This window comes from Aplysia californica, unplaced genomic scaffold, assembly GCF_000002075.1.
Source record: "Aplysia californica isolate F4 #8 unplaced genomic scaffold, AplCal3.0 scaffold01061, whole genome shotgun sequence".
NCBI classification, from domain to species: Eukaryota; Metazoa; Mollusca; class Gastropoda; order Aplysiida; family Aplysiidae; genus Aplysia; species Aplysia californica.
In genome coordinates, this window is record NW_004798331.1 from 93,009 (window position 1) to 105,239 (window position 12,231).

Sequence of the window (12,231 nt, forward strand, 5' to 3'; positions counted from 1 at the left end):
AGAGAGAGAGAGAGAGAGAGAGAGAGAGAGAGAAAAAGGCAGAGAAAGGCGAAGAGAGAGAAGGAGAGAGAGAGAAATGAGTAATTGTAGATGTTTAACACCAACATCGATCCTACTTACATCATCTAGGAGACAGGCTGCTTCGATTCTAGGCCTATCAGGGCCAACCCAGGACGAGATGGAAACAGCAACCCAGAGGATAGCCAGATATACTGATGTTCAATAAAAATCCCCCTCTCACGAGAATCAGACTCACATAATTTTTTGCACGTGTTGATGAAGCACTTAATTGTTACACCACAGATGCCAGGAGAGAGAGAGAGAGAGAGAGAGAGAGAGAGAGAGAGAGAGAGAGAGAGAGAGAGAGAGAGAGAGAGAGTGAGAGAGAGAGAGAGAGAGAGACTCCCCCTTTACACACTAATACGTCATAATCATCATGGAAGCTGCCTATTTAAAAACACCATCCTCTGCTGGAATGTCTCAGCAGGGTGGATGTAGTCTGCCTCGTAAAGTTTGGAAATTTTGTTGATGGCTGTGTGGATTACAACTACAAATTTTTTACAAGCTCCATAAGAGTTTGACACACATTTTATAATTTCATTCTGTTATTCTATTATTTATTTTTGTAACATTTCCTTCTTCAAAACATAATTTAAAAATTATTTTTTTCCCCTGAAGTTTGAGATGAGAAGCAACATGATTTCATTGGACATGATGGCTCGTGATGTTGAGGAGGCAGAAAGGAATGATCCCAATGCTCCTAACATTCCTGAACTGGCTCAGGACATTGGTCTGACAACATTGGTGACTGAGGTGGGCAAAGCTGGTCTGGCTGAAACCTTATCCGGCCCTGGTAAGTGTACTGGGTGACAGTTCATACAGTCTTTATTATAAAGAAAAAAACGCATGGGAGTAAGTTTGCAGTAGTTGTTTGTACAGGTGATTGTCTTGGACAATCTTGGCTAATAGAGCAGGTTCAAATGTCTTTCAAATAAGTTCCTATCAAAATGCAAACATTGTAAAAACAAAATTAATGACATCTTTGAAGGTCTTTCAACTCGAAAACATAAACATAAAAGCAGAATGGATGCACATTGCACAAAGCAAAATAGAAGCACAGAGAAATACGGGAAGATCTCGCCTACATCATTCTTTGGAAACGTTTAAAAATCCGACATTGGTCTACAACTTTCTCATTGTTTTGGTCTGGGTATTACTATATCTTGAAAATTATATTTGCTAATGCTGTGCAATTTTTTTTTTAAAGGTCCCTTCACAGTGTTTGGGCCTACCAACCAAGCTTTCAGCAATCTCCCAGACGATGTGAAGAAACTTATTGCCAACACAACCGTTTTAGCAGAAGTCCTCAAGTACCACGTGCTAGCGGGCGAGGTGAAATCTTCACAGCTGAAGGATGAACTTGTTGTGAAAACAGTGGAGGGCAGCCCTCTGAGAGTGAACATTTACGACAACGGTGTGGTGAGTTGTACATCATTAGTTTTCATAGAAAACATAATTGTGATGTTCATTTTTTACATGCAAAATGACCTTGACTTCACATTACTGTGGGGTAGGGTGCATGCAGAGAAGGCTAATCAGGCTGATCTTTTTCTGGAAATGTCTGGTAACAATTGAGAATGAGGATGTGTGGTTTTCAAGAATACATGCAATGTTGACCATATATATTTTTTTTCTAAAAGTGCCATCTTTGAAATTGATATAAGTTATCAGAGTTCACATCTCATTTATATTTGTGTCACGACGTTGGAATCAGGTGTTCTTCAATTTTTAAGCATGTGGAGCTATAAGACATTCTTGGCTTTACAGGACCGTAAAAACACATGCAGGTAAACATAAAAAATTTAAATTATCTATTACTCTAATTAAAATTCAATGAAAAGAGAAGTAAAGCTGACAAAAATGTACATTCACACCTGATGCATCATTCAACCACAAACAGGAATGTAATTACAGGACCTTTGGAGTTATAGGCCTATATAGATACAGACTCTAAGATGTATGCTCATTCTGACAAAAGCCTTATACTAGTTGGTAAAAAACTTCTTTTATATCTTTCTTTCTTTGTTTTTGGAGGTACCTATATCTCCTGCAGCGTGATCTTACAATTTGCGTGAAAAGAAGGTGTAACGGGTCGTTTATTATGCTTTTTATCTTTTTTATACGTGTGGTGTTATACATTTCATCGATTCTAGTAAAATCATATCCAGAGATCTTGCTGGCTTTCTTAATGGTTCTGTCGAATTTTTCTTTATCTTTCACCTCACAATTCCCACCCCAGCAGCAAATACAAAATAATAGCACACTTCAATCATAGAATGGTATAAAAGGGACACAATCTTATTATCAACACGGAAATTTCTTAATTTCCTTAAACTATCTTAAAGCTTGTTCAGTTGTCTTGCTATCGGTGAAAAAATATCTATCTTGAATAGAAGTCGAGATGAGGTTGAAGAAGGTGGGGTCACCTGGTTTCAGCTGTAGAATTACCGAGAAAATGGCAGCCAATGTTGGCTTATTTCCATAGCCTGATTGTAAATGGAAACTGAAAACTTACATTTTAGTGCCTTTAATCAACGTTTTTCAGTAAAAATCCACACAGAAATTTGTTCTAAATTGGACTAAAATGAACTATATATTAGCCTATTGCCTTTGATTATTTAAATCTTTCCACACTGCTGGCTGTACAGTGCGCCATCAGTTTATGTAGTATGTACAAAAGTGATTAAATAATGAGCATGTTAAGAATCAATGTCTACAGCTCCTACATTATAGCAGCCGACAAAAAAAGGGGCAACAACACTCATCTGTGTAATGCAAGTTAAAGCCCAGACAAGTTATAGCCCTTTGTAAACTTTTTAGTATTGTCTCTTAATGTCTTATTGTTTCTCTCTCTCTCTCTTTCTCTCTCTCTCTCTCTCTCTCTCTCTCTCTCTCTCTCTCTCTCTCTCTCTCGCTGTCTCTCTTCCACACTGTTGTGGGGCTGAAAACCATATTGTTATGTCACTCTTAACAAAAAAAATTATTCATATAGCTGAAATGCATGTTATAAATTTATATGGCTTGTAGTGCCATAATAGTCAACTTGTAATGAAAGTACATCTGCAATGCTTTTCTGATAATGTTGAATAGATTACTTTTTGTTTTAAATACTGCTGATATTGGTACTTTTCTTTTTTAAAATTAAATTTTTAATTGTTGCTGACATTTAAGACACTAGTTATATAAAGAAGTTCTTGTGCAAGTAAAAATACAGCGTAGATCTGACTTACTTTTGATTTTGATTTAAACCTTGAAATATTTCATTTGTGTTGTGAGCATTGGTACACTAAAGTGCTGGCTGCACTACACACTGGGATCATTTTGAACCGTAAGTAATACAATGGTCTAAATCCCTTTTTGTTTTTCTTTTGAGGAAAAAAAAAAGGAAAAAAATATTGCTTGCATGAATGAACCCCATCACTTAAGCAAGGATGAAAATGTCTCAGTTCCTGGTCTGTTGAGAATACAAAACAAAAACAGGCTTTTTTACCATACCTATACAACTAGAAACCTGAAAAAAAAAATTAAAACATTGTTTTAAAATGTTGGAGTTTTTATGCCCCCATCAACACAGTTTAGATCATTTAGGAGGCAGGCCTCCGACCCTGCCTTTCATGACCAACCCAGAAAGACTGAGATACTTAATAAAAATTTACCCCACTTGGGCATTGAACTCAGGTCTCTTGTATGTGACAGTGAAGCAACTAACTGTTACATCACAAATGCTGTGAAAATTACTGAGTAAATATGTTATGACTAGGATGCAGTCAGTGTTCATGATCAGTAGGCCTACTTCAAAGCACTGGCAGGAAAATGTAAAAGAGAGTTATTTCATTAAACAAATTTTCTCCACACAGTACACAACCCAGTGTTCACCAATTGACCTCAAACAAGTTGACAAAGTTGCTTCCAACGGTGTGGTGCACGTTTTGAACAGAGTGATGCTCATCCCATACGGCAATATCGTACAGAGTGTTGCGTCTGTCGGGAAGTTTAACACTCTCGTCACAGCCGTCAAAGCTGCTTCATTGGTGGAAGCTCTAAGTGGTAGGTAACTAGTAGAAGCTTTAAATGGTAGGTCTCCATTAGAAATTCTAAGAGATAGGTGACTGATAGAAACTTTAAATGGTAAGTCGCTGGTAGAAACTTTAAAGTGGCTGGTCACTGATAGAAATATTAGTGGTAAGTCACTGGTGGTAGCTTTAAGTTGTAAGTCACTGTCAGAAGCTTTAAGTAGTGAGTCTTTTGTAGAATATTAGCAAGAGTTTTACACCACTTATAACGCAAAAGTCTTTAAAGTACTAAAGATTAGAGTTGTCACTAAGGAGTAGCATTCAAAGAAATGAAATGGGAGAGATAAGGATGATGCATTTTTTATAGGGAAGAAGGGGCAGACCACAGTAGAGCACCTGCCAACCACCCACCTCTTTGGTAGAGAAGCTTTAAGTAGATAGTCACTGGTAGAGAAGAGTTAAGGGATAAAAATGATTCTCTAAGTGGTAAATCTTTGGTAGAGTAGTGTTTAGGATTAAGGTTTTGGTAGAGAAAAATTATGTCTTAAGTCTTTGGTAGAGAAGTGTTTAGGGGTAATTTTTTGGTTGAGAAACATTAAGTGGTAAGTCTTTGGTAGAGAAATATTAGTCTTTGGTAGAGAAGCGTTAAGGTGCAAGTCTTTATTGGTAGAGAAGCTTTTCAGTGGTAAGTCTTTGTCTTCTCACCTCCTCTCTCTGGTTGTGGATGGTTGGAGGGTGCCACTGGTAGATTCTGCTTTTTTCTTTCCTGCTATATCAGTTTGTCTGTCTGTCTTACTTTCTCCTTGCACTAAATGACTGTTATTGTATCAGTACAGTGCTCTTCTGTACACACGTGCAAACAAACAAAGTCTGTCGAGTCAGCTCTTAGTCTCCATTTAATATGATATCTGCAGTGAGTGAACAATGCATTTTGTACCTCATGACATTAGTTTTGAATTTTTTTTTGGTTACTTTTTTGATTGACAGGACCAGGTCCATTTACTTTGTTCGCTCCGACTGACGAAGCCTTCATGAAACTTCCCCCCGGCACTCTGGAGAAACTGCTGAAGAACCCAACTGAGCTTGCTGGTAAGTATTGTAACACTTGACTCACAACTTGTCGGCAATCAGCATCAGCGGAAAGGTTGCTCGGTTCATAATCTCTGTTTTTGATGGTACCTGTTTGCTTAAACTACATTTTGCTTGAACTTTCAGATATTTTTTTACCATTACAATTAATAGCAACCTTATCTACATGTAAGAAACTAAACTAACGTCTACGCCCAAAAAGTCAGGACACAGTATTATAAAGAAAAGAAAAGGAAAAACCCTAACTTAACTGTAGGCCCGCTGGGAACCTAAAAACTGAGGAGGTCTCCTGATCTTTCAGGAAAATAAAGAAATGATGAAGAATTTTAAAAGACATCATTAAAAAGTATGGAAGATAAAAGATATAAAGTTAAATTGAAAAGATCTTGAAGAGGTATAATGCTTTGCAAATCCTGAATCTTTTATCCTTTGTGCTTCATCAACAAAGTTATTGATTTTTTAAATAAATTAAAAAGATGACCAGGCTTTGGTGGTTTGATGGCTAAAAATAACCAGAGTTAAGTAAGTTAAATAGTCATGTTCTGAGATTGTGCATGGCAAACTTTGCTGTCTTACAAAAGGGGCTGTTAGAATTAATGCCTCTTACATAACTTTACCCAGTTGAAACGGCCTTATATTAACAAAGAAGGAAGATACACCAACTTTATTGTGTTGTTGTGTTTTTGGGCTTAATGATTAGCCTATATATAGATCTTAACACTCAACTTCAAGAAGTAGCTATTCGCCCATGGCCTCAAGTATGGTTGTTCAATTTATCTTTCCATTCCATCCATGACCACATCAAATCAAATGTGTACTCATAGACAATAAACACGCTGGAGAGCTGCTGTTTGCTATCTTTCTACTGGCAGACCTTTTTTGCCCGCCAGAAATTCGTTAAAGGTGTTTGAATTTCTCATGTTTTCTTAAAATGTCACCTACTCACCATCACAAATACACTTGTTGTATTAGATATCATTTTGTTCAGTGCTTTCAGCATTAATGACTGTAAGCATTTATATTTACTCGAAACAAGTCTGTAAGGCAACAAACGAAGACAGCTGACATGCTAAATATATGAAATAAAAAAAATAAAATCAACGCAAAAAAAGGTGAAAGTGTAGGCTGAAGATTCTTACATTCCATCACAGAAAGATAGGGTAACTGTCTGGTGTGCAAGTGTCAAAAAGTTCACGTGGCGCTGACTATATAGGACTCAACCTTGTGTGGCTGACTCAGACAGAAGAACTGTTTATTTACTTTATAAGTAAAATAATAAAAATTATAATAATGATAGTAGCCTAATAATGATAAGAATAATAATGATAATGATAGCAATTAAAATTATAAATGATAATGATGACGATGATAATAATAATAATAATAATAATAATAATAAGGATAATAAAAATAACTTATAGTTAAAATAATAATACTGTTATAATTGATAAGTTGTCCGACATGAATTGATAATGCCCTTGTATCTAGCAAAGACAAAGAGAGTAAAGGAAATACAGTTAAATTCTTATGATCGCAAATGAAACAGCTGCTTCTGAGAGTAGAGCATTTCCTTTTTCTTAAGGTATGTGCTTATCTGCCTCAGTATTATGGTTAGTAGACCTTATCGTTATTACCTGCATCTGTTGGAATTATCCGTAATCTCCCAAGGCATCATACCATGTGATAAGCGACGAGCATTTCTATTGTGTGCTCGTGTTGTTTTAACTGTGTCGACATATTTTTGTCTTGGAATGTTGTTGATGGTTGCATGGATGGGATGCTGGATTCTCAATTAAAAAATCATGTGTTTGAAAGATCCCAGTTATAATACAGTTCTCAAGCCTCTGAGTGATATATTACTAACATTCATATGATCATCAGAATCACTTTCCGTATCCCACTCAGGGTAGTCCTCGTCATTACCAGCATCTAATTCAGAAAGATCTTCAAAATAATGGATAACATCCTGTATAGTAAACACTATAATTTTCCATGTGCGTTTTGTACCAGATGCGCCAGGTTGGAGGTAGGGTTTTACTCACTGATGTACCAGTGGCTAGGTACATGGGCAGTTTTACACACACCGGTGGCAAGGGCTCAAAGAGTTAAATGTCTATAAATTTTTGGAAGGAGTTTAATTTGAGCAAATGTGACATATAAAAAAAAATGTTCCTTGTGTTTAAAGTGTCCTAGGCAGAGTTAATGATTTTGAAATGCTTTGATAGCATTTCTAACCATAACTCTAAACCTCAAAGTTTTTTTAAGATTAATGTTTTTTGCTTAATGCCTGCAATACTGACTTCAAAAGTATTTGATTTGCTGAGTTAATACACATTTTGAATTTAAATGTTGCTTAGATTTTTCAAACAGTGTCTACCATTTAAAATTGTTTATCTTGTTATAGCTTGTTCCAAATTGTGACCTGTTTTCCCTTACTAAACTTACTTAGTAAAATGTTCTGATTTTACAAAGGAATTTGCTGTTTTTGAAAAAGTTTTTAAAATATATTTTCTCTATTTCAGCTATCCTGAAGTACCACGTGGTGTCTAAAACTTACTGCAGTGCTGGGCTGACCTCTGGAGAGGTGACCACTCTCAATGGTGCATCTGTTGAAATCAAAGTTAACAAAAGTAAGTCGCTAGTATTGTTAAAATATATGTGTCACAACAAGGTAAAATCAGGTCCTTGTCAATTTTATAGCATATACAGTTATCAATATCATCTTAAAACTTATTCAGTTGTTTTGCGGAAAAAAATACCCATCTGTCGGGAAAAGAAGTCGAAATATTCACAGTTGAAGGAGGTGGGGGTCATTTGGCAAGAGAGATCAAATTTGCGAGAAAATGGCCACCGAAGTTTGGTAACTTGCAAAGCTTGGGTGTCCTTGGAAATTTCATTTTTCCTGCCTTTAATGAATATTTTTTGGAGTAACTTCCACACATCAATGCATTTTTAAAGTGACGTAAAAGGTATTGGGGCAAAAAAAGAACATTGTAAAAAATTGCCCAACGCCTAGAAAAATACTGGTTTCTTTGATTTCATTGTTTGACGAGTGCCTGATTTCACAATGATACCTCACATATTTTTTTGCTGCCATTGCAATCTTCGTCAAGTGTTAGATCTGAAACAGAGCTTATGGTTCATAACTCTTCTCTCTGCTTGGAAGCTCTTGAAAAGAAACAAATAATATTTGGCCGCTTACTTTTACTCTCCATAAATTGTGTGAAATTAAGCACTCGTCAAACTAATGAAATTGAAGAAATCAACATCTTTCCGTCCGTTTGGCAATTTTCATCCTATTTTTTAAAATTCTTTTGGGCTCAACGTCTTTTATGTTTACTTTAAAGGACATTCCTGCATGGGGTTTACTGAAAAACATTGATCATAGTCATGAAAATGTAAACTGTAGTTTCCTTGGACAGTACAGCTTTGGAAGTCGCCAAACTTTGGCTACCATTTTTTCGCTAATTTTATCTTTTGCACCTGGCGACCCCCAACTCCCACAGTTGCAAATGTCCTGACTTCTGTCGAAGACAGATGGGTTTTTTTTTCATAAAATGCAAGGCACATGAACAGGCTCTGAGATTGTACCAATAACTCAATGCTCAAACGGTAATTAGTGCCTGATTGCACAGTGTTGGTACAAATATATATGTACGCACATACTTGTGCAAGCATACAGATACGCACACATTCATTATAGATGCACACTCAAACCCACACCCACTCACTAGTTATTTGCTCACACACTAACTTATTGGCACTGTCAGTGCTTGCATACATCATGCATGCGTGTTAAACACTGACACACTTCGACAAATGTTAGCAAAATATGTGTAACAACACGGTGGAATCGGGCGCTGATCTATTTTTGGACATGTGAAGTTACTGGTATCCTTTTAAAGCTTGTTTATTCGTCTTGCTTTCAGTAAAGAATACACTCAGATATCAAGAATAGAAGTCGAGATATTTGCGATTGAAGGAGGTGGGGGTCGCCTGGTTTCAGAAGTAAAATTAGCAAGAAAATGGCCGCCAAAGAATGGCCACTACCAAAGCTTGAGAGTCCTTAGAAACTGCAATATTATATTCTTGTGCCTTAAATAAAATAATTTCTGTAAAATCCACCCAGAAATTGGTTTTTAAATGGACCTCAAAGGTGTTGAGTCAAAAACCAAAATTTGATAAAAATTGCCAAACAGACCGAAAAGGACATTTTCTTCGTTTTCATTATTTTGATGAGCGCCTGATTTCACCATGATGCCTGACTTATGTTTTTTTATTCAACTGATTTTCAGAAAACTGCAACTCCAAAAAACTCATGCACACCTACATTCACAGACTCATAATATGTTGATAAGGCTTGCCTACTATGAGAGGCAGTGTGGTGAAATCAGGCGCTCGTCAAAATATAAAAATCGAAGAAATCTGCATTTCTCTACTCGTTTTGCAATTTTTATCGATTTTTTAAATTTTTGGCTCAAAACGTGTTATGATGATTAAATCACTCTTTAAAATACCATTTAAAAACACATTTCTGAGGGGTTCTTACTGAAAAGCGTTGATTAAATGCACAAAAAAATGTAGGTCTAAATTTATAGTTTCCAAGACTCTCCAACTTTGTAAGTCACTAAACTTTGGCAACCATTCTATGGCTAACTTAACCCTTGACACCAGGTGACCCCCACCTTTTTCAATCGCAAATGTCTTGACAACTATTCCAGGTAGATTGGTATTTTTTTCATCCAAAAACAAGGCAAATGAACACGCTCTTAGATGATTCCAGTAAAACTCCATATGTTGAAAAAATGAGGAGCGCCCGATTCCACAATGTTACGACACATATTTCATTTTAGCCCAAAATACTCTCGAGAATGATGTCAGAACCCCTTCTTCCCCCCCCCCCTCTTCACTCCTACTGCCTATCTTAAACTTCATTATTATAATTATGAAAACCCAGCATGTGAGCTGTATAGTTGCTCTGGGCTTCGCCATTGCACTCGCAAGAGGTGAGTTCTTTTCTCATGTGGAAAGAATTTTTATTGAGTACTTACGTCTGTCTGCTGGGATATTGTTCCCTTCTCAGGCTGGATTAGCCTTGACAGGCAATTAGGTGGAAGCATTGCCTGCTATGTGGTCCAAATTGTGTCAATTCGAGCATAAAACATCTACATTTAGAATTTTATACAAACACTAACTCCTTTGTTATAGCTCCTGTACACTGTACTTTGTACATTATGACTCACGATGCTGTACATCCTTCTGTACTATGTGTGTTCTAAAATGCACCTTACAATATTTTATATCTTGTGGCGTCGGTGACCTAGTGGTTAGGCTCTCGGACTCGCAACCGTAAGGTCGTGGGTTCGAATCCCATCAAGGACCCGACGTTGTGTCCTTGGGAAAGGCACTTTGCACAAATTTTCCTCACTTCACCCAGGTGGAAATGGGTACCCAGCTATAGACAGTGAACGATCTTGTCAGTTTGATAGTGTTTGAGCGCGTGAAATCCGCAGCTTGCACTGTATGCTTCCGCGGAAGCTGAGAATGTTTCTGAGTGTTCTCAGAGGGTCTGCTGGGGTAATAATAGTTGTAAAGCGCATAGAGCAAGCTCTTGAGCATGGATATGCGCTATATAAATGCAATTATTATTATTATCTGTTTTACAAAAGCTTTAAATGGAATTTTACATGAAAACGAAGAAAAGACTGGAATGAAAGTACGAATCATGAAAACCTTTGATTTAAAAAAAAAATGACAGCAAAATTACTAAAACTGCTTGCCATCCATCCTTATTGGCAAAAATTAGGTGGGTCTACAGTAGATTTTTTTTTAAAAATCTATTTCATGAACAAGTGATTGATAGATAACATTAATTTTAATTTGTTTTTCTGCATCACAGAAGGTGTAGAGGTGAACAACGCAAAGGTGATCTCGGCTGACTTGAGTGTAACTAATGGAGTTGTACACGCCATTGACTCCGTCCTTCTGCCTCCAAATGTGGACCTGAGCATTCTGTGAATCAAACTGAGTTTTACTGTGTTTAATTAGTGTTAGTTTTGTTATCATCCTTAATTATTGTTATTGAGAACTGAAAACTGTTTTACTTGTTGCTTGTGAAAAGGGAATTATTTCTATACAAGTAAGTCTGTCTCTTTTGAATGAAGTTCCTAAATGGGAAATGATAGTATTATATTATAGACAAGTTCCTTCTAATTTTGATGAAGTTTTAAAAAAGAATACTCTTTATATAAATTAGTTCTTAAGTACTCTCCCTTTTGAATACTCAACTGTTTTTTTAAATATCATATTTCAAGATACTAGATATTATTACGATGAATATGAAAATATTCCTTGGATGTACTTTACGTATCTACCTTTGCTTTTGTAGTTTTCATCCTTTGCATGTACAATATTTTGTATTGTTTGTTAGTAATTTTTGCACTTTCAGTTGTTTTTTTTCAATAAAACGGAACAGCACAACTCTATGGTTTTGTTAGCTTCATTGGTAACTTTGGGGTTTTTTCTTTGATTGAGATTCCTTGTTTGTATGTTCGATATACATACTCCTTCTCATTATGATTATTATTGTGAGATTAATGCGATGTATAATGCTGTTTGATGAAAAAATAATTGTTAGTGCTTTACACAACCATCCCCACATTTTAAACCATTCAGAGGGTAGGCAGCTTCCACCCTGCTTTCATGGCCAACCTGGACTGAGAGGAGATGGAAACACTGTCAGAGCTAGCAGTTGGAAGATACTTGATAAAATTCCTTGTAAAGAATTAAATTTGCGTCTTCTATTTGTGAAGGCAAAACATCTAACCGGGGCATCATAGATGCTGTTACATAATGCTGTGTAACATACCTGAGAGTAATCTGGTACATATTGCTAGAGGCAGATTCCTTCCCTTTCGGAAAATTGTCAAATATAAGAAATTTATGAACGTTGGACGAAGTAGACCAAGATAATATTTCTTGAATGGGGAAGGGAATGGGAGATTAATTTCCCTAAGAAGTCATGATTAGTCAGTTTTGATGCGGTTGGTAGAATTGTGTTGCAACTTCT

General features: G+C 36.4%; 1 protein-coding gene across 1 annotated transcript in view; it reads left to right on the top strand.

Moving 5' to 3' along the window:
- The window catches only part of LOC101859828 (transforming growth factor-beta-induced protein ig-h3), a 13,617-nt gene extending 1,975 nt beyond the window's left edge, over window positions 1-11,642 (top strand). The window contains exons 3-8 of the mRNA XM_005111456.3: window positions 679-853; window positions 1,268-1,479; window positions 3,918-4,107; window positions 5,061-5,162; window positions 7,685-7,792; window positions 11,062-11,642. Coding sequence (XP_005111513.1) covers window positions 679-853; window positions 1,268-1,479; window positions 3,918-4,107; window positions 5,061-5,162; window positions 7,685-7,792; window positions 11,062-11,180 — 906 coding nt within the window. The 3' untranslated portion in view covers window positions 11,181-11,642. The remainder of the gene's footprint in view (window positions 1-678; window positions 854-1,267; window positions 1,480-3,917; window positions 4,108-5,060; window positions 5,163-7,684; window positions 7,793-11,061) is intronic.
- The last annotated feature ends 589 nt before the right edge of the window (window positions 11,643-12,231 follow it).